The following is a 23072-nucleotide window of genomic DNA, read 5'->3' as shown; positions in this document are numbered from 1 at the left end:
GTGCCTGAAGGGCCAGCAGATTAAAGAGTTGTGTTTAGGGACAAGGTCTTCTGGTTTCACACTGTTTAATTGTATTAACTCCACTCTTCAGTCTATAATCAATGGAATGCAGTAAGCGAACTATTACAGGATCATGGACAGTGGGAGACTTGACAGCAAATCACAAGGTAACTGTCCTTTTGCTTTCTTTACTGGCCAAAATATTGCCCATAACTAACAGGCAGCTAATGTGCATGTTTCCCTGAGTGACTGAAATGAAGGGATTTTTCACAGTTTAATGTCAAAAGGTTTATTGAGAGAGCTGTTCAAACTGTGACTTGATGAGAGGGTTGAACATTTCCATTAAAAGAAAAGGTTTCAGAGTAGCAGCCGTGTTAGTCTGTATCCGCAAAAAGTTTTTTTTTTATTAAAAAAAAAAACTGTTCCGAAGGGAAGAAGCTGGAGTGCTAGAGCTGGAATAAAGAATCCAGATTTTCTTACATTAGCACTAATAGCAAATAATAATAATAATAATAAATAATAACTTCAATTTCCATGGCACCTCTCATTCTTGTACTGTAGCTTGTTATAGTTTACAAGGGAAATCTAATCCAGCCTAATACTAATAATGGAGTGCCAGCCTCTGCTGAAAGGTCCTAGAAGCCCCAGCAAGGTAAGCAGAACTATCCTTACCGGTAAAGATGCCTGCGGGGTATGGAGTTTTGTAACTTTACTAATGATTTGCAAATTAAACATCCTCCAGTTGTTTTGTGCTGTACCTTTAAATCAGAATCTCACAAAAGAAATCATTAGGCTTATAAGGAAATGGATTTGAGACTTTTCTCCCACATAAAGGGAGGTTGTTGTGGAACTTTTCCTTAGCCCCACCATGAAGTTAAATGGAGCAGCCTTTTGGTTAGTGTCATGTTTCTAAATTGATGTAATAATGTCACAAAATGCCATGGCTGGGCAGCTCACACAAGTACAGATATGGTTCCTACTTTGAAGAACATAGCTCTAAACTCAACATGACATAGCAAGTGAAAGTTATAAACAGACAGAGATGGGCAGAAATGGGAAAGGAAGGACAATCATCAGATCACACAGTTACTTAATATGACATGTGTGTACCTTAATGATTTTGTTACTTTTTTTTTAAAGAATGGAGCTCCGCACCCATGTGGTGTTTAACCCTGCCTCCAATACCAGATGTTCCCTTAGGATCTTTTCAGAAAAAAAAAATAATCAGAACTGAACTAGGAGTCTCAGTGCAGATTATAAGAAGGATTCAACCCAAAATGTAACAGCTTTAGTTCAAATTAAATAAGGCAATGAATGTGCTTCCATAGCAATAAAATAATAATTCTTATCAGTTTGTCTGTAGAGTTCAAAGTACACAAAAGGTTAAAATCCCTGTCTTACAGATGGTAAACTGAGGCACAGAGTGGTTTAAATGGCTTACTCAGGTTACACAAGGAGTCAGTAACAGAGTCGGGACTAGAACCTATGAGTTCTGGCTCCTATTTCCATAACAGGCCTGTTGAATTGTTCCTCAATGATGCTGCATTTTTGGAGGGCTTGGTCTGCATAACTATATTAGTTGTTGTTTATTCAGCATCAGCTATACTTACTTTTTTTGTGTCCAACAGTGACCCTATGGCTGTGGTAGGTGCTAACAGAAACCTTTTTGCCTTAGAGTGAATACAGTGTTGTTAGCATTGTAAAGACTTGTCGTACTCATAAGAAGAATGTGGGGACATTTCTAAGAGTAGAAGCCAGTAATGAGTTAATCCGTCAAGTGATTAATTATAAAAGTAATAATTCTGTACAATGACAAGTAAGAAATCATGAGACAAGAGCAACAATTAGTGGTTGTTGTCTGATTTGGCTGCAGCACTATGCGAGTCACACGGAGGCGACACGTAACCGTTGAAAGTGGGGGGAGGAGCACAATTTAAAGGTTTGGCCACCCACCCAAACAGCTCACATCATGACCCCCCACAGGCAGGCCCCTCCCCTTACCCTCAGTCTTCCTTCCCTGAAAGCAGTAGTCCCTCCCTGCAGCACCCAGCTGTTGCTCCTGCCTCTCGCCCAGCCTCCAAAGTCAATTTATTGGCTCAGCTCCACCAGCTGCCCTGCAGGGAGGGGCCCGGTGGCACCATGTGACCGAGCATGGGGCCAGCTCTGAGTCAATAGGAAACCCACACGTGGGAGCCCCTGGAGGTTGGGAGGCTTCCAAGGTCCCACTGCCTGGGGCTCCTGTGCATTAGCCACCCCATAGCCCTGGTTATATTCCACAAGGTCCCTGAGTGAGTCCCGAACAAACACCAGGGCAGGCGCCCTGCCCCATGGACTGGCGGTGACCCCACCGTGGGCCCAGCCCTGCAAGCCTCGGGCAAGTGCGGAATTTGCCCCACACGCATGGCCCCATTGGCCTGGCTGGAGGGTCGCTGTGGGTCAGCACCAGCATGAGATGAGCCTGCAAAGGGAGAGGACAAAGGAGGAGCAGCTCGCTATTGCTGGTATCTCTGCTTTGAAATAAACTACTGTGCACTCATGTTTTGAACGCCTTCCCTGCAAAAAAATAAATAAAAATATAAGCCCTGGCAGAAATCTGGGGGGGTGGCATGTGGTCCCGCGTGTCTGCCCCCACGCATCACCTCCGGATATGGGCCATAGTGGGCAACCTCCCTATCTTCAGCACTCTTAGTTGCTATTAGTAATGACCTTTTTTCTAGCTGTGAAAAGAGAAGAGCAAGAGGCAACAGAACAATTCTGCATATGGTTAAATGAAGGCACAATTCTAAAACCATTGTTTCTCATTAAAAATAAAAGTACAGAAACACCTTGCAATGGCTGGTGAGAGTCTTTTTGCACAGAACTGCCTCATGAGTCACAGTGACAGAACAAGGGCCTTATTTCTGCCTCTGCATTTCAGTGCAAGAGAAAAACCTCTGGACCATGGATTGATCTTTCATGGCTCTATGCCCCCTTGTTGTTTTTTTACATATATCGTTAATGTTAATCCATTAATAGTTAAAAGCCATTCACCTCTATTACATATGTTAGAACCTATATAGATAGACGTGCCTTTGTGAGAACCAGGCGTTGTATCAGCTTAGGCAGTCACATGCCATCAAAGTACCAAGCAAAGCTGCTGTTCTGTTTCTTAAATTCCAGCTTGCCACTTAGGAGATGTGTGCAACTATTTGGTGTTACTGACAGGCAGTGTGTGTTACCATCGCTGCTCTAGTTTCACTGAAGCTGTTCCTGCATTGTCCTTAACATCACACAGAAAGAAGAACAGGAGTACTTGTGGCACCTTAGAGACACACAGAAAGGCTTTTGAGCCTCAGATAACTGTTCACATCTAATGGGAACACTCCTTGCCAAGTCGAGGGGAAATGCATTTTCTACCACAGACTTATGTGAAATGTTGCTAGGACTCTACCCAAATGCTCTGAATCCAGACATAAATGATGAATTGGTGTTCTGGATTTTATTCCCAGGCTGGTTAGAGACTGAAATCACACTAATAGTCTAGGCTCCATCATGTCTCATGCCCTGGTTATTCTTTGTTTCTTTCTATAGCTGCCCAGCTGGACACTGTTTCTGGCAGTTTGTGCTGTTGGAATTGGAGGGACATTTCAATATGGATATAATGTTTCCATTATCAATGCACCCACCGGGGTAAGGCATCATCTTATTGTTCCCATGCTTGTGCATTTTGGGCCCCGTCCTGTTCCACTGATCTCAATGGCAAAACTCACATTGACTTCAGTGGGAGCAGGAGACCTTTCATTTGTAGGATTCTGGATGATTCTCTGAGTTTCCTAACAAGTTTCCAGTGAGTTTGTGTTTCAGTTACATATAACATTGATTTGGTCCATGTCTGATCAATACAGCAGAGAGTGCCAACTGCCAAGTTATCAGAGGGACATAATCCTCGTTTGAGGTCTGTTTCAAGGGAAGGACCTAGATGATAAAATAAAGCTTTTCACCCTTTAACTTCTGTGGCTGGCTTAGCACAAAGTGTTACAGGCAGGATCATGGCAGCTGATAGAAAAAGACATTTTGAGGGGGTCAAGAAATGTTGGATTTCTTTAGACCTGAAAATGTCCCTCAAAAACTGTCACCCAACTTTTAGCTTCTGCACCTGCTCTTAGTGGTCTTGAGTATCCTGCATATTTACCGTAGAGGACCCAGAGAGAATTGGGGTAGAATGGCCCTGTGAAAAAGATGGTTGTGCATTTCTGCTAACAGCAGACTTATTTGCCAATTAAATTATGCAGCTTTCATTTGTTATAACATGTAATGCTTTGAGTATGGTTAAAATACATTAACCATGAAAAGATAAATTGTATGCTAGAAAGAGAGCAGGGGGTATGAAAATAGTGCTGTTTGTCTGCTCTTTGGATTTTTTGCTGACCAGAAACTATGAAGCACACTGATTCCAGAGACTCTGAAAGTAAAACCTGCAGTAATTTCACAGTGGTAGGCACTGACTTCCTCTCTACCTGGGGGGTGCTCAACCCTCCATCCCAGACTCTGACCCCACCCCCCTCTTCCCGCCCTTGCTCTGCCCCCACTCCACTCTTTCCCCCAAGGCCACACCTCCCACCCCACCTCTTCCCACACCCTCCCCTGAGCGCACCCCCTCCTCACTCTTCCCCCTCCCTCCCAGCACCTCCTGCACGACGCAGAACAGCTGATCTACAGCAAGCGGGAGGCGATGGGAGGGAGAGGGAGAAGTTGATCAGCAGGGTTGCCGGCATGGGGGAGGCGCTGGCTGCTGGGAGGTGGTAAGAACACGCTAATTTTTTTCTGTGGGTGCTCCTGGAGCACCCACAGAGTCGGCGCCTATGATTTGGGGCATCTAGGACTGAGACATGGATAGTGGTAAAACACTATAAGCCAATAAAAACGGGCTTAGAATTAAATTTCCATTGGATTCACTCAGTGTGTAGGTTAACAGTTTACAAATAAAGGAAGGGTGTATGTCCCAAGGAAGAAGGAAGAATACTTAGGGTGTCTTAAGACAGCATTACTGTGAGTCCTGGGATCAAATTAAGAAAAGGAAAATTTAGGTTGATTATCAGGATCAATTTCCTAAAAGTGAAATTTATTGAGTTGTGGAATAGTCACCCCTGAGAAGTGACATTCAAAACTAAACAGGCTAAAAGACTAAAAAGGGAACAAGCCTGAATTGGCTCCTTGGGAGATGAACTGTATGTGACCTAATAGGTCTTTTCCACCTTAGCTTCCATCATTCTGTCCGACGTCTGGGGCTTCTTGGCAGACTCAGTTAATAAAAACCCATGAGTAACTTTCCAAGACTAGTATCACATCACTTGTCTGAGTAGTGCAGAAATCCTGTCCTACTCTGAGATCTACATTAAGGAGGGGATTTTGAAAAGAGCACAAATGACTTTGGAGCATGAATTCTATTGAGAGTCACACCCACAACACCCACCCACACCCCATTCATTCAGAAGGATGTGAAAGCTCTTTATGAACTTTATATGGAAGGATAATTGACCTACTACTTAAAGGCAGTCACCCCTGAGATAAAGCATGACAGCAACACTGCACACAATAGTCTTTTGGAAGTAGGAAGACTATTTTTTGGCTGCACTAGTGAGTCAGGATTCTGCTAATTTGCAGCTAGATAGTAGCATTTTTGTGTAACACAGCTCTACTGGGAATGGCTGATATTCAGTAAGGCCTTGGCTACACTGGCGCTGTACAGCCCTGCAACTTGCTGTGCTCAGGAGTGTGAAAACGCACCCCCCCCCCCCGAGCACAGCGAGTGCAGCGCTGTAAAGCACCAGTGTAATCAGCGCCTGCAGCGCTGCACACTCGCTCGCAGCGCTGCAAGCTATTCCCCTCGGAGAGGTGGAGCACTTGCAGTGCTGTGAATCCCCAAATGTAGCCGCGGCAGCGCTGTGAATCCCCAAGTGTAGCCAAGGCCTAAGATGTTTCCCCTTACACATGTTGGCTCTGAGGATGGGATCTCAGGCATTTGGGGTAAGTGATCAATTGTTTATTGAGATTCAAGTTGATTCACCACTCTGCATTTTCAGCACATCCACAAATTCCTAAATGAAACTTGGAGCAGTCGCTATCAGATGGAACTGAATCCCAGCTTGCTGACTCTCCTCTGGTCTGTCATTGCTTCCATATTTTCCCTTGGAGGTCTGTGTGGAGCTCACATTGGAGGCAGCATGGCGATTAGATTAGGCAGGTGAGTTAAACATATCAATGGAAGGTTTGGCAGCAAATGGATGCTTGGCCTGTTTTCTTTTCCTTTTTTTGTGACTGGAAAGTGATAAAAGCAAATGGAGAAAGAGCTCAGAAGGAAACATGCTTTATCCAGAAGACTCTTCCAGTTACCTAACTAGAAACAAAAATCAGTATTAGCTAATAAGGAAAGGGGACTTCTACTGGGAAAAAGAGCCCTGAATTACAATCCGCCTGTCCAGTTCTTCTGATCAACCCTTATTTCTCCATATCAAATCAGGTCCCTTTATATTTAAGCATATGTGCACTCCATGCAGCATAAAACACATACAGTTACATAAAGAACATAGACATTGTAGGCATGTGCACACGCACCCTGCATAGATATACAGCCTGCACACTAGTATACATATGCTGCCAGGGTTGGCCCTAAGTGTCCTGATGGCCAGCGTGGAAAACACCCTCCCCACCTCCACCCGCTGCCTGTCTGAGGGGTGGGGGTGGGGGTGGAAGGAGTAGAACAACAGGGATGTGGTGCCCAGGATGGCTGGTAAGCTTTATTTGTGTTGGGTTTTTCAAAGCGGCAGCTGAGGCAGCGGGCACCAGAGCAAGGAACAGTGTCCCATGCTCTGAGAAAGGAGTCTTCTGTGAACATGACTGGGCCAAGGCAGGTGACTGACTGGGACCAGGATCTAGAGTCCAACTCTTACCAACCCTGCTCTCTCACATTCCTCTGGGTGGGGGTGGGGGGAGACTGCCAGCCTCTTAATAAATAATGGTGGAACACAGGCTGCCACAATCCCTCCTGCCCCACAACAGCACATGGCCCAGGGCACCTTGCCCAGCCCCACCCCACTGGCATCCCCACACCATTCCCTCCCAGTCCACTGCAGTCCCAGAGCTGTGGTCTCCTCCCAGGCCCCATCCCACGGGGCACCTTGCCCCACCGTCCTGATGAGCTCGCTTTGCACATGGAGAGCTGGGGAATAGGGGCAGAACAGTGTGTGGAAGGGAATGTAGGAACTCTGATTTCCCAGGGTGGCCAACTCAAAGGAGAGGCTGCTGGTGGGAGCCAGACCCACTAAATGAGAGCCACTGGAGTTGGCTTGCAGATACCTCTCTCCCTGGGTTGGGCAGGGACTGGAGCTGGGCCCGGTCTGGAGGTTCTGCATCATCTGCTTCCTTCTTTCCCATCCCCAGGGATTTGGTGCTCCCTGTATGTTGGTGCTGTTGTATTACCAAAGGTGCTAACATAACCCAGTCACTGTCCGAACCCTAAACAGTTTAAACAAGGTCCAGGATTGGTATACAGAGACCTAAGCCTGCTCAGTACCATGGCAAATGCACCATTAAAAATCCCTTTAACCTTTTATTAAAGATACAGAAAAAAAGGAAAAACAATTAAAACATTTGAAATGTAAAGTATTAAGTAAGGGTTCATTTTAATAACATCCCTTGTTCCCTTTCCCTTTAGCCAAAGAGAGTTTTACAAGGAAAAATCCCTTGTCTGGCAGTCTCTTAGATGGTATCAAAGACGGTAATACCTGTTCTTTGGGGAAAGAGAAGAAGTTAGTTGATACGGGCTGGAGCTGCTGTTAAAGTGTGATTCTGTCTCATCTCAGTGGGTGTTAGGGTTCAGCTGAAGCTGGTAGGGGTGGCGATGTGATCTGGGTGCCTCTCTCTGGTCCGATATGGTCAGGACACCCCTTAAGATTAGTATGAAGAAGGTCTGGGCTGCCAGGAAATGGTAGGGGTGGCAGCTATGATGGGAAGCCCTCTCCAGTAGCCGCCATCCGTTCTTCCTTATTTTCCCCACAAAGTCTCTTTCTTTAAGGACCCAAAATGGACTGATGGGTGCAACAGCCCATTCCCTTATCTTTTTTACACCAATTAGGCCTAAAATCCACATACCAGTTTTGGTTAATTAATTTTCAGTTCCATGTCTTCTGTTTTTGCCAAGCATGATTTCAACATAGTCCTTAAACCATATCAGTAGGCCTTTCTGTTTAGACTAATTGAGTTTTTCTGTCTGCTTTTTGTACCTTTTCCCACCAACGTTTGTTATTATAGGTTATTGTGACATCTTCTGAACTTTTCCAGATTTTTGTAGTTGAGTTCACACTTAGAGTAAATGTATAGCCCCAGTAATCACAACACTGCCCAAGGCGGCCACCCTGATCGCCCATCCTTTGAGCCAGTCCTGCATGCTGCAAAGAATGCATACGCTTCACAGGTATTCCATAAACACCTTGCATGCAAATAAAGAAACATACTCCATGTGCATGAGTGAGATCACATACACACACATTATTAGGCATGTTTGTTTTTAAATATAAAGTAGACAGGCATCAGGTCTCCCAGTTTCCAGTGAGTCCAATATTGTTGAAATGCAAAGCCTTTTCTCCGTACTATTATAACGCATTTTTCTTATAACAGTATGTTTCTGTGACCTTTGTTATTTTTACTTTTAGAAAAGGAGCTCTTCTGGTGAACAATTTCATAGCAATACTGGCCTCCATTTTAATGGGGATCAGTTTTCCAACAGGATTGTTTGAGTTATTGATGGTTGGCAGATTTTTGATTGGCGTAAACACAGGTAAATGCATTTATCTTCTTCTTGCCTTTAATAAACTATGGTGAATGGTATTAGAACATACAATTAATTATTATTATTATCATTATTAATTATAATGCTTTAGATATTGCTGTAAATTTACATGTTGCTTTACAGACTTGGAGACAGTGATGTTCCCCTACAATCATAATGTAAATGCTACTAAATTCGAACAATATAGAATATCACTACTACAAACTTGTTTCTAGTTTTCTAGACTTTTTGCCCAGTAATCCCTTTTCTATCAAAATCCAGTGCCTAGCACAAACCTACTGCTATGGTATTGGCCTGGTTGTAATATGAACTCATTATACTGGTAATAATAGCAAAGAGAACTGTGTCAGATTGACAATATCCTGGACAAATCTTATGGATTTAAGATAAGTTAAACCTTACTGAATTAAATCTAATTCAGTAGGTTTAACTTAACACCCTTGGGGTCCATTGTTTTAAAAATGCAATTGTGTATATGTTATTGCGGAATTGTATGTAACTCCTCTAGGTGGAGGGGGTGCCAATGTAATTCCTCTGGCCCCTTTGAAGCCACTTCCTGGAGAGGTTCGCAGGTACTACTTCAAACTAGATTCTCCAGGGACCAACAAAGAAAGAAAGAAAAGGTTTTTGGATAAATATCCTGGTTTTAAACAGGCTCAGGGCTTTCTTCCTGATCTAGCAAATGGATAGGACTCCTGGTCCCAAAGGGTCCCTTACTGAAGAGTTGGAAGGACTGGTCTACTGAGACCCTGTAAAACTCAGTGCTTGTTTTGAACTGAAGTTGTGATCAACTTGGAATCACAAGGAAACCCCTTGGCTGGGGTGTTGAAGGACTTCTCCTGCCAGAGCCCATGTTAGGGTTGGGGTGATCTCTGGTAAGCTTATTAGCATGCATGTAGGTTTGTTTATTGTTTTTATTAGGTTTTCATTGTAGTGCTCTTACCTTAAGAATAAAAGAGGCTTGCATATCAAAGAGCTTTGTGATAACTATCACTGGGCAGTCACACTATTATCCATCTCTGAAGAGAAAGCAAGCAGGCCTGCTTGAGCAGTCTGTCTCTGCTGGGAATAACATAGTGTAGGCAAGGAACGGTCAGCCTGGAGACATCCCAGTCAGAAGGGAGAGAGGCTGTGCCTCCACGCAAGAGAGGTGGCAGCCAGGGGAGCCAGGAGCCGGTGTGCGGGTGCCATTGCTGAACCACAGAGTGGAAATACGGGTGCAGTTGTGACAAGAAACACTTCTGCTCTGACATACAGGGAGTGATGATTTAAACAATAGTATTGGCAGTGGGATCCCTAGCTCAAAAAAAATCAGCAATAGATTGTGAGGAGAAAGGGAAGATGTAAGGGTGGCTGAGAAAGGAATAGAGCAGGCTGGGTAGATTCTCGCAGCAGTAGCATAGAGGCACAAGAACAAGGAGAGGAAAAACTCCGACGATCAGGGCAAGGCATCTGTGTCAGGAAATAGCATGAGCTTTAAGGGGCTAATCTACATTACTGTGCAACATCAGTGCAGCTTCACTGATGCAGCTGTGCCTCTGTAGCATGTCTGGTGAAGACACGCTATGCTGATGGGAGAGTGCTCTCCCATTGGCATAATTACTCCACCTTGACGAGAGGCGGAAGCTATGTGGATGGGAGAGCGTCTCCTGCCAACATAGCGCGGTGTGGACAGCGCTTTAAATTGATGTAAGTTACGGTGCTCGGGCTGAGGGGGGGAAGGTGTCATTTTCACACCCCTGAGTGACGTAACTTACATCAACCTAAGTTGTAGTGTAGACAAGCCCAAGGTGAGGTGATATCCAATAAAAGATTCACACACCTTGTCTCTCTCATATCCTGGGGCCGACACAGCTACAACACCACTACAAACAGGAAATCATGTAACAGGCAAAATACCTCATCATACGTTGCAGCCTACTGTAGAAAAGACATGTCATGGTAGCACAATGCACCAGAAGTCATCCTAGTGATCATGGGACACTCCCGCTAATGTGTGTTCCATGACTCACTGTTTTGGCAGCAATGAATTTGGTCCCTCATATTCAACAGTAAAATAGGTCAGAATGCTTTAAGCGATTCACAGGCCCTTTGAAGTTTTAGGGATGACTAAAACAGGCAATTACAAAGTGTCAAGAAGCCAGCACAAGCTAATGTTCTGCTAAGGGAGTCTCAAAGCTGCACACATGCCCCTGATAGTCACTGTCCAAGTAGAACATGGTAACAGGACAAAGTGCCTTGGACACAGGTCCATACAGAATGTTATTTACCAAGTCAAAAGCTAATAAGGTTTAATTTATAACAGGAAAATGTTTCCTCTTCTATTTATAGGTGTTGGCATCTGTGTGCAACCACTCTATATAGGGGAGGTTGCCCCAAAACATCTCCGAGGTGCTATGGCCATGGGCAGTTCCATATTTTTGACTGGAGGAATTCTGACAGGACAAATAATTGGTCTAAGGTTAGAAATATAGTCCTTTAGTGCCTTGAAATTACCAATTTCTAAAAGGTAACCAAACCCCACAGTCACCTGCATTAGTCACCCAGCTTCTTCCCGTGGCTGTCTCTGTAGGGGGAAGGGGGAAAATCCCTCCCATACTCACATTGATCAGCTAACTACTAGGTGACTTACATCATGTATCCATCCATCTGTAGGGTCTCCATGTGGAATCATTCTCTCTTTAACTAAGTCAGCCATAGCGACAGCTGTAAATTAGATACATTTATATGCTGAGATGGTATTTCGGCAAGCGTCTAGCTGAAGCTTTAGCGCAAAACAAGACAAGTGAGCTGAAACATGGAATTGAAAAGGGTGGAACTGAGAGTAAAGGAATATTTGTTTATATGACATCCTGATAGAACTAGAAGGACCTGCACGTTAGAACATAACAGCAGCCATACTGGGTCAGACCAAAGGTCCATCTAGCCCAGTATCCTGTCTTCCGACAGTGGCCAATGCCAGGTGCCCCAAAGGGAATGAACGGAACAGCTAATCATTGAGTGATCCATCCCCTGTCCCCCATTCCCAGCTTCTGGCAAACAGAGGCTAGGGACACAGAACCTGATCTGAGGATACCAAAATTAAAAATTTCTTTCATTGAGTTTACCAAAGGCTTCCAGCAGTCATATCAGCCTCTGCTGGCTCCAGTACTCTGAATAATAGCACAATGTCTGCTGCTTCTCCCTTCCAGTGCCCAGAACCTTCTGAAGTCTCTTTTCCTTTACCTTATCCCCAACTCTTGAACTCCTCTTCCCGCACTGGCCATGAAGTGTCATCAGTAGGTATGAAGTGTCATCAGTGCTTTCCTATACCAATACTACACAGTTAAAAGGATCACAAGGGTAAGGTGGCCACTTTTAAGAATTTGTCCTTGTAGCGTCTGTTAACATGTTTAAAGCAGCTATCAATATTTTAAATCCCATTGCATTTTTAACAAGTTTACATTGCCTAAAATACATCATGATGCAGGTCCCAGACATAAGCTGAATGAATTCCTCATGTTTTTAACTTGTTCTAAATTTAATTTCACATTACTGGAAGGTCCTGGCTTGGCAGGTCCTGAAGGCTGAGGTCCTTAGAAACAGTGCAGCATAGACAACAGCAGGACAAGTTTCCCCTGTTGATTTGTCCCAACTCTTAGTGGGTGGTACCGAGTTTGGGGTGAAGAGGCAGTTAATTCTCCTTATGCCATTAATTCTCTTGCCTCTCTGTTGAAGCTGACAAGAAATGGGTGACTTTTGTAACAGGGAGACCTTTCACCTAGGAACTGGACTATTTTTCATAGGATCAGTTTCTCATTTCTAGCAGAGCACTGAAAGACCATCAGCAGATACTTACTTTATTTTTGTTTTTTACTCAGGGAATTACTTGGTGGAGAAAAGTATTGGCCTTTCTTGCTCTCCAGCAGCTGTTTCCCAGCATTAGCCCAACTATTCTTTCTCCCATGGTTTCCTGAAAGTCCCAGGTATCTTCTTATTGACAGAGGGGATGAGATGAAATGCACCAAGGGTAAGTTACAGCACTTACTCTCTCTTCCTATCCCTCTGAAACCACAAGATGAATATATTTCGCTCCTCTCTCTTCTCTTCATCTCCCCTGCACAAGTCCCATCTCCCTTCCCTCTCTCAAGAGAATCCTAAAACCTTACAGTCCATGTTCCTTTCCCAGCAAGCTCACAGCCCTGACACTGCTGGCTCACCTGACCTCATCTACCTGCTCACATCCCCCTGGCTATAGGTCATTTCTCTCTGAGCTCCATGCTAGTTTCTTTGGGCCTATATCCTGACCACTGAATATATGCCACTGTCCCCTGCAGGAGGGATTGGGCACTGCCTGAGCGAGGGGTTAGGAACTGCCAGGAAGGAGAGGCAGGAGGTGTCTGTTGTACAGGCCAGCAAAGGAGATGGGTTCTTGGCAGGACTGGTGTTGCCAACTCTTCCAGGTGGGAATTGGCTGGAGCCAGTCTGTGATGATCTGAGAAGCAATCCTCTGCATTTTAGCTGGCCTGGGGAAAACCTGTTTGATTGTCTGTCTGCCTTCCCCACCTGCCTGCCTCCTGGGGAAGAACAGCCAATCAGGGCTGCTGCAGGAAGCAGGCAGAGCTCTCCCCTCTCCTCAGGAGCTCAGAAGACATTTTGGGGTAGGGGAAGGAGCAATTTATACCATTACCACATGAGGGGAGGGAGGAGCAGAAAGAGCTAAGCAGTTCACAACAGCTATGCTTTCTCCTCCTCTCTCTCCCATTGTGAATAATGGGTCACTCTGCTCCCTGTTCCTCTCCCTCCCATCCTGGAGAGGGTCAAGGACCCCTCGAACTGCCCCCCTAGGCCTGGATAGGGGGAGAAGAGGACCATACCCCACCTATCAACCCCTCTCCTGAGAGAGGGAAGTGAAGAACTCCAAGAACTGCAGGAGGAGAAGAGGTGGGAAGGTGAATAATTGCAGGGTTGGGCAAGCATGACTGCCAACATGGCCTGTTACTTCCTATTCAGAGCCAAGGGTGGCTTATGATAAACTTTAGGAAATGGCCATTCCACAAACCAAAAAACAAACAAACATGGGGGGCTTTTCTATTGCTGTAAGAGTTAATATGGGGAAAATTAATTAATGGATCTTGTATGCATTGTGCGATGACAAAAACCAAAACAACCATCTTGAGAGCAGATTGCTTCTTTTGGCCATCCCAAGAAAAGAAAAGGAATGTGATAGTGGGTTGAGGCAAAGCCTCCAATTTTAAACTGTTTGGATGTTTATCACCTGGAGAACCATGTTGTGCTCCTGGGCCAGGTATGGACTGGTCACAGAGCTTCCTTCTGAGCAAGATACACACTCATTATAACATCCTTTAATCATGCTCTGCCCTGTATGGCTGAGGTTAGCTTAAATAAGATCTTTTACACACAGTGCCACCTAGTGGCCGAACAATATGACAAATTTTAGCATTCCTTTACACCTCCAGTCTTGGTTACCTTTTAATACCCTTTTTTTCTGTTGACATCTCATGTGTGAGCGAAATATGGGGTCTCAGAATTATTAGCTGTAGCTCTTCTCAAGTAGGAAGTACCCTATTCTCCCTGATGTTCAAATTCCAAAGAGGGATGAAGGAGTCCTAATGCAACAGGTGCCAAGCGTCCCACGAATGTGCAGGTGAAGCCCACGCATCATAACAAAAACATGACACAGAAACAGAGGCCCAAAGTGGTTGTAATTTTCCTCAACCTAGTAACAAAACAGCTTTTTACTTTGAAAGAAAACAAATAAAAAAAAACAGAGGTTTTAAATAATGAAAACACCTAACACAGACTAGATTCTGATATCCTAACCTTGGATAGTACTTTACTCCTCAAGCAGTCCCACGGAAATAATGGGGCCACTTAAGGAGCAGGGTACTAGCTGAGTTGAGTAAGGATATCAGAATCTACCCCTGTCTGATTCTTTTTAAAAGCAAATATAAAAAAGTACTGTGACAGACCCAGACCAGTGCGGTACAGGAGTCTGGTAGAGGGCAAATATACTGGTCACTGGATGAGTAGTTTTCTGTTCCCTGAGTGACCAGAACAGGGGCTGCACTAGAGTAATCAGGAACCTGCTAGAACCAGTTAAGGCAGGCAGGCTAATTAGGACATCTGGAGCCAATTAAGAAGAAGCTGCTAGAATCAATTAAGGCAGGCTAATCAGGGCACCTGGGTTTTAAAAAGGCGCTCACTTCAGTTTGTGGTGCAAGTGTAAGGAGCTGAGAGTGAGAGGGCGTACTGCTGGAGGACTGAGGAGCACAAGCGTTATCAGACACCAGGAGGAAGGTCCTGTAGTGAGAATAAGGAAGGTGTTTGGAGGAGGCCATGGGGAAGTAGCCCAGGGAGTTGTAGCTGTCATGCAGCTGCTACAGGAGGCACTACAGACAGCTGCAGTCCACAGGGCCCTGGGCTGGAACCCGGAGTGGAGGATGGGCCCAGGTTCCCCCCAAGCCTCCCAATTGACCTGGACTGTGGGTTCTTCCAGAGGGGAAGGTCTCTGGGCTGTTCCCTAACCCACATGATGAATCTCTGAGGCCAATAAGCGCAGGACCCACCAAGATAGAGGAGGAACTTTGTCACAGTACTCACTATCCAAAATCAAAAGTGTTCTGATGAGAGGAACACAAATACAATAGGGTTAGTCTTTATTCTACTAACCAGTTAGACTTACCACTCTCTCTTTTATACATTTTTACCAACTAACTGGATTTTTTTAGCACCAAGCCTGTTGTGAAGTTTCAACTTTACCAATCCCATGTGATTAAAAACATCCTCAACTGATGCTGAACAGGCTGGGCAGGAGTACAGATATTTAAAAAAAATTAACAAAATCCAGGATTTGTCTGTTCTCTCTTCCATGGCTTTACTTCCACATTGTTCCATCATTTTGATGCGATGTCTCTGACACAGCCCCACATCTGTGTTTATAAAGGACACTGAGGCTATGTCTACACTGGCAATTGAATGACAAAACTTTTGTCTTTCAGTGTTAAACCCCCCCCACCCCTGAAAGAAAAGTTTTGCTGTGACAAGTGCCAGTGTGAACAGCATGTTGTCAGTAGGAGTGCTCTGGTGCCAACAACGCAAACGCCGCTCATTGGGGTGGAAGTTTTTTGTCGGCAGGAGAGCCGACAAACAGCAGCTACACTGCATGACTTTTAGTGGCACGGCTGTAGCGACACAGCCATGTTGCTAAAAGCTGTGTAGTGTAGACATAGCCTGATCTGGATCTGGATCTTCAGTTTAAAATGATAAAAGAGAAGCAAGGAACAAAGGATTACATTCCATCAGCCTTTTGTTCCTGTTCTGGGATCAAATGAAGACCTTTGGATTTGGGAACAATCAAATTGACTAAGTATCCGGTTCCATAGTGTTGCTGAATTATTTTTCTAAATTTTTACTTGTGTGGTTCCAGTTGTTTGTTATTTAAATCAAGCTAGATTTTCATGGAGACTGTGACACCTCTTGAAGCCTCATTATTTTGTAAGTACAGTGCTTCTCTGTGGAGGCCCTTGTTGTGTAAAATTAGTGCTATGATTTGACCCAAATCCTCCTAGTACTCTATGCAAATTTAAATTTCCAGTTTCTGGAGACATAATTTTCCTGAGAGTTTCACTGAAGTACCAGTGGGAAGCTGCAGCACGAAACCTCTCTCTTCAATCATTGAGGCTAACAGTGGTTGCAGAAGAATTTTTGAAATTTTATGACCCACTTTAGGACTGGTTAGTTATTTCTTTCCCACTGAGGCATAATTAGTTTGCTGAACCTACATACTTCAGAAGTTTTGGTTGAGCTTTCTTTTTTAATTTTATTTGCATTGTCTGAATAGATAAATGAAAAGCTATAGCTCTCCCTTTAATTTTTCCTCTGTTTCTTCACTTAAAGCATCTGGTAGTGGACCTGTGAGTTTAAACTCTGTAGAGGAATAGATCCAGGGCAAAGAGCTTCAATAATTCCTTCAAATTGTGCATTTTGTGTTCCATTGAAGGTTACAGTTTTCTTATTAAAGTTCAAATCTTTTCCTTTCAATTGTTTTTAATGGCATAATCACTGATTGTCATTTGCTGGTTTGGGGGCTCTAAGGAGGAACAGAGATTGCTCCTGAATGCAGTTAATGTTAAAGAGCTGCTGGAGATTTGGAACAAATTATCACAGTTATGGTTCAGTAACGACAATAGCACTGAAAATCTCTTCCCTGCATGATCATTAATGTTCTTCTCTTTCAGTTCAATAGACCACATTTCACTTGATAGCATATTAAATATTGAGGAATACAAATAAACTGATTTTCTGGACTCTGAGATGAACATGAGCTTTTGTACAAACATTTCTGTCTTGCTACCTAACTTTTCTGAAGTAATAGCAACTTTTGATTTTATTTATATCTGTTTGCTTTACCTTATGTAGTGTAGTTGTGTAGTCATTTTGGTCCCAGGATATTAGAGATGCAAGATGGGTGAGGTAATATTTGTTATTGGACTAACTTCTGTTTGTGAGAGAGACAAGCTTTCAAGCCACAAAGAGCTCTTCTTCAGGTCTGAGAAAGGTACCCAGCCAGCCTCACTCACAGCTAAATGCAAGGTGGTACAGATTGTTTAGCATAAGTAGTTAGCACATATTCTAAGGAACCATTCAAGATAGATTTCAGAGTAGCAGCCGTGTTAGTCTGTATCCGCAAAAAGAAGAACAGGAGTACTTGTGGCACCTTAGAGACTAACAAATTTATTAGAGCATAAGCTTTCGTGGACTACAGCATCCGAAGAAGTGGGCTGTAGTCCACGAAAGCTTATGCTCTAATAAATTTGTTAGTCTCTAAGGTGCCACAAGTACTCCTGTTCTTCTTTATTCAAGATAGAGTGGCCCATTAACACCTCTGCAGACATAGAACACTTTCAGTCCATGATTTTTAGTGCCTAGCAGAGTAATGAATTTAAGCTCCTCTTTTCAAAGTTGTGCAGGTTTCCTTTGAGGATAAGGACTGATAGGTCAGATATAGAGTGATTGTTTTATGAACAGTGTTCACCCACAGGTGATAGGGTGTTTTTGTCTTTTATCGTTTTCTGTGTGAGTTCATTTAAGAGCATAACGATTGCCCGGTTTCACCCTCATAGTTGTTGTTGCTGGATTTAGTGCAATGGATGAGGTATACAACGGGTATACTAGGGAAGTTACCTGGAAATCATGCGAGAAATCCAAAACGACTATAAAAATACCCTGATGACAGTCATCCAACACAAAAACAAAAAGTGGTACCAATTACAACTACTCCACAACCCACAGAAAATCATCTCGGGAAGAAACCATGGCACCAGTCCCACCACATGGACAGTACATGACACCCGAACATCATCAATTTATCAAGATACATTAGCTCCAGGATTAGGTATCTGTACTCTCTAAGAAACTGAGCTTCTGCCCCACCACAGAACCTGATACCATCCTAACGTGGAGAACTAGAAGAGTTCTTTCACTGTCTCTGCCTCCAAGAATTCTTTCACAGCAATGACGACATCACTCACATTTACCATGTCCCCACTGACAATCATAAGAAAAAAGAATAATCTGACTGGACGCCACAGAGCTGATGAAACCACATTTTTGATCATTAAATTGATTGCTTCAGGAAAAAAATTGACTGTGAAATCCTTAACAAGTATCACATCCATCCTCATCTCTCCAACATGAAGAGAACACACACATAGTCCCTGAAATCCAGCCCCCAGACAAAGTTGCCATCTTCATAGTCCTTAACTGTGATGACTATGTTAACGAGGCCAACTGACAACTCTCCGACATCACCTACTATAAAGAACTCAAAGAAGACCCTACACCACTATTTACCCAGGAATTTAAGGATATAATCAAATCCTTCCTCAAACAACTCCAAGAGAAACTCTACAAACTCATCCCCCACAAACCCACCCCCAGGGATCTTCTGCATGCCTCCCAAGATACACAAACAAGGGAACCCAGGCAGACCCATCATATCTGGCCATGGCACTTTTACTGAAGGAATATTGGGATTCAAAGAAAGCATCTTCAAACCATTCACCACACAAAGGGCCAGCTTCTCCTGAGTACAGCTGACTTCCTCCACAGACTGTGCAATATTAATAACCTCCCTCAGAACACCATCCTCACCACCATGGATGTCACTTCCCTATATACCAACATCCCTCACAACGATGCAGAGCTGCCTGCCTCAAATATTTACAAGACAAAGGACAAACCCTCAGAGATCCACCCCAAACACATCCATTTCATACTCACCCATAACAATTTACATTCAACAATAAATGCTCTGTCCAAACCATGGGAACAGTCATGGGTACTAGGATGGCTCCCCAATATGCCATCCTCTTCATGGGTCACCTTGCAGAAGAATTTCTGGGCAAATGCACCATGAAATCTATCATATACCTTAGATACATCAATGATATTTTCATCCTCTAGACAGATGTGTTAAACTCCCTCATAGATTTCCACCTCAACTTCAGCAACGACCACCCATCCATTAAACTCTCTCTGGAACACTCCCACACTAGCCTCAATTTCCTGGACATCACAATCAGCTTCAACAATGGAACCCTACAGACAACCATATATAAGAAACCCACGGATCACCATACCTACCTTCATAGATCCAGTAACCACCCCAAACACACCAAGAAATCTGTGATCTACAGCCGAGCACTCAGATACCACAGAATATGCTCTGAGGAGAAAGTCTGGGATATACACCTGAACACACTTAAAACTGCCTTCACCAAAGACACTCCACCAAAGAAGTAGATCACATTATGGAACAGGCCACCTGAATATCCCCAGAGAACCTGCTTCAATATAGAAATAAACCCCCCCTCTGACCACACACCCCTAGTAGTCACCTACCACCTCACACTGGAACCCACACAGGGTCTCATCAAACAACTACAACCCATACTTGATGGGGACCTCATCATGAAAGAAGCCTTTTCTGAACCCCCATTTCTGGACTTCAAACAAGCCCCCAACCTCTCCAGCAAGCTTCCCACAGACCAGGACACATCAATTCAAAGCATCACCAGACCTTGCCACAACAACAGATGCAAAATCTGCAGACATATTTCCACTGCTACACCGCATACAACATACTTTTCAAGATCCATGGATCCTACACATGCCTATCACAACCTCCTCCAGTGCACTAAATGCCCCAATAACTGTGTGGGTGAAACCAGACAAGCACTATATTCTCAAGAGCTCACACAGGAAAATGTCTGTCTCTTTACTTTAGTCCATTAAACATATTCCATTGGCATAACACAACAATTGGCATAACAAGAGACAGGGCCGGCTCCAGGCACCAGCTCAGCAAGCAGGTGCTTGGGACAGCCAAGGGGAAGGGGCGGCACGTCCGGCTCTTCAGCGGCAATCAGTCCTTCTCAGCGGGTCCCTCAGTCCTTCTCGGAGGGAAGGACCTGCCCCCGAATTGCTGCCAAAGAATCAAGCGGCGGCGGTAGAAGTGCCGATCGCGGCTTCCCCACCCCCCAACCGCTTGGGGCAGCAAAAATGCTGGAGCCGCCCCTGACAAGAGAGATGATGTATTCAGTACTTCCCTTTCAGCTATTTAGAACACTTTTTTTTAATTCACAGATTGAAGTGGGAGCCTAATGTTTCTATTTGGAAAACACTTTAAAATATGGGTTATGCTCCTTGTGTAAATAGTTCAATTAAGTCTCTCTACTCCCCCACCAAAAAAAATTAAAAAAGAAAGACACCAACCTCCACCAAACAGCTTTCCACCCCCCCCCCCAAAAAGTAGTGGCTTGTCTCTCCGCTTTCCTTGAAAATCACAAACAACAAGGAGTCTGGTGGCACCTTAAAGACTAACAGATTATCTGTTAGTCTTTAAGGTGCCACCAGACTCCTTGTTGTTTTTGTAGATACAGACTAACACGGCTACCCCTGATACTTGAAAATCACAGTTTCTGTTCATATCTCTGCAAAGGTCAGCTCACAGAGGAGAGTAGATGGGTTTTCAGAAGCTAAGGTCATTTTGGAGGTATGGTGAGGCATATGGAGATATCATATCATTTTTTCTTATTAGCTTTGAAGTGTTTTCATGGACCCTTGCACTACCAGGAGGAGATGGAAGATATACAGAGAGAACGTTTTGCCTTAAATGGGGAGAAACCCAAGAAACCATGGCAACTATTTGGTGATCGCAGTGTAAAGTGGCAGCTCATTACTGTGATTGTGATGACTATGGGCCAGCAGCTCAGTGGGATAAATGCTGTAAGTGAATTCCTCACTATTCAGAAGCCAAACAATTTGTTTTAAAGTTTTGCCTGTCTAATTTCCATCTGGCTTTGACCTTCATTAAAATCAGTAAACTCTGTCTAGAAACCGGCAGAAACACGGTGTGACGTTGTGCAGTCTATATGGTCTTATAAAAACATAAGTGAATATAATGTAACTGGGATATACTTCATGCAAAAGGTCTCTTGTAAGGTATCATTACAAAGCTTATAATCTACTGAGTGTGATCATTCTATTTGTAGAAATGTACCACTCTTGTATCTAAAACTAGAAATATAAAATTATAACTCTGAGGGACTATTGTAATTATGTAAAGTGTGGGCCATTAATGATGGTTTGGAATCTTGATGACTCCCATTAACAAGGACCATTGTCTGCAGATGGTTATGTTTACCTGTTAGTCTTCCTGTATGTGTGTGTGCTGGCAAGTGGGCAATGAGGTCTTGCAGTGACATGTGATCATGTCACCTGAACTGGAATCCATCTTTAACCTGATGCTTTTCCAGTGAGGGGGGTGGAAACCCAGAGGGACAAAGGTTTCCCGCCTTATGCAAAAGATATATAAAGGGGTGGAACAGAACAAAGGGGGAGAGGAGCCATCATGAAGAATCCCCTAGTTACAGGGCCAGATCTAACTTTTTTGCTGCCCCAAGCAGCAAAAAAAAGCGCTGCCCCGCTGAGACCCCCCCCTGCCGAGCGCCGCCGGAAACACCCCCCTCCGAGCGACGAGCCCCGCGCCACCCCCCCCGCCGAGCGCCGCGCACCGCCAGAGCACCCCCCAGAATGTCGCGCCGCCCCTTACCAGGTGCCGCCCCAAGCATGTGCTTGGTTGCCTGGTGCCTGGAACCGGCCCTGCCTAGCTATCACCTGAGCTAGAACAAGAGCTGTACCAGGGGAAAGAATTGTGCCCAGGCCTGGAAGGTGTCCAGCCTGAGAAACTTACTGAAGCATCTCTGAGGGTGAGATTATCTGTATTCAGTTTGATTAGACAAACTGAACTAGATTAGATTTTGCGCATTTTATTTTATTTTGCTTGGTGACTTACTTTGTTCTGTCTGTTACTACTTGGAACCACTTAAATCCTATTTTCTGTATTTAATCACTTTTTATTCATTAACTCAGAGTATGTATTAATACCTGGGGGAGCAAACTATTGTGCATATTTCTCTATCAGTGTTATAGAGGGCGAACAATTTATGAGTTTACGGATTTATTTGGGTTTAGATCCCATTGGGAGTTGGGCATCTGAGTGCTAAAGACAAGGACACTTCTGTGAGCTGTTTTCAGGCAAACTTGCAGCTTTGGGACAAGTGATTCAGACCCTGGGTCTGTGTTGGAGCAGATGGGAGTGCCTGGCCCAGCAAGACAGGGTGCTGGAGTCCTGAGCTGGCAGGGAAAACAGGAACAGAAGTAGTCTTGGTACATTGGGTGGCAGCTCCCAAGGGAGTTTCTGTGATCCAACCCGTCACACATGGGATATAGGAGAAGGGAGAGGCTTTTTATTTTACTGATGCTGATAGGGAAAAGCCCGATTCAACTAAAAACAGTGGGAAATATTAATGCCAAATTTGGATGATAGAATGGAGGTTTGTTTTGCTTTGTTTTTTAACTCTCTCTATCCAAAGCCGGCATAATATGTAGGTTTCCTGGAGCAAGAGCCCTACTAATGCTTGAATTTATGTCTTTAGCACCTGACAAAATGATTAAAGCTCCATCATCCCCTCCCATATTGCATAAACAGCAAAACTTAAGTTACTGCATCTTGCTTCACTTCTCATGACTGAATCTCTCCTGCTTCTTTTTTCCCCTTGGACAAATTACTTTTGGGTTTGGCTTTATGCTTTGGATTTTTATTTAAAGTTAAGGTCTACTTCCAGTGCCAGGTGAACACTGTAAGAGGAACCCATTTGCCCCTAGGAGCAGGGTTGGA

The 23072-nt window shown here is 44.1% G+C and overlaps 1 protein-coding gene across 3 annotated transcripts in view; it reads left to right on the top strand.

The window, feature by feature from the left end:
• LOC101932748 (solute carrier family 2, facilitated glucose transporter member 11-like) overlaps positions 1-23072 on the top strand; it is a 29778-nt gene continuing 6706 nt past the window's right edge. The window contains exons 1-7 of one of the 3 annotated variants that reach the window (XM_065568943.1): positions 1-167; positions 3571-3669; positions 6063-6223; positions 8691-8815; positions 11159-11288; positions 12688-12836; positions 20931-21118. In XM_065568943.1, coding sequence (XP_065425015.1) covers positions 102-167; positions 3571-3669; positions 6063-6223; positions 8691-8815; positions 11159-11288; positions 12688-12836; positions 20931-21118 — 918 coding nt within the window. In that variant the 5' untranslated portion in view covers positions 1-101. Of the gene's footprint in view, positions 168-204; positions 653-3570; positions 3670-6062; positions 6224-8690; positions 8816-11158; positions 11289-12687; positions 12837-20930; positions 21119-23072 lie in introns of those variants that run through there. The other 2 variants (XM_065568944.1, XM_005309714.4) reach the window with 2 other exon arrangements.

This window comes from Chrysemys picta, chromosome 15, assembly GCF_011386835.1.
Source record: "Chrysemys picta bellii isolate R12L10 chromosome 15, ASM1138683v2, whole genome shotgun sequence".
Taxonomy (NCBI): Eukaryota; Metazoa; Chordata; order Testudines; family Emydidae; genus Chrysemys; species Chrysemys picta.
This window is presented reverse-complemented; position numbering and strand designations above follow the sequence as displayed.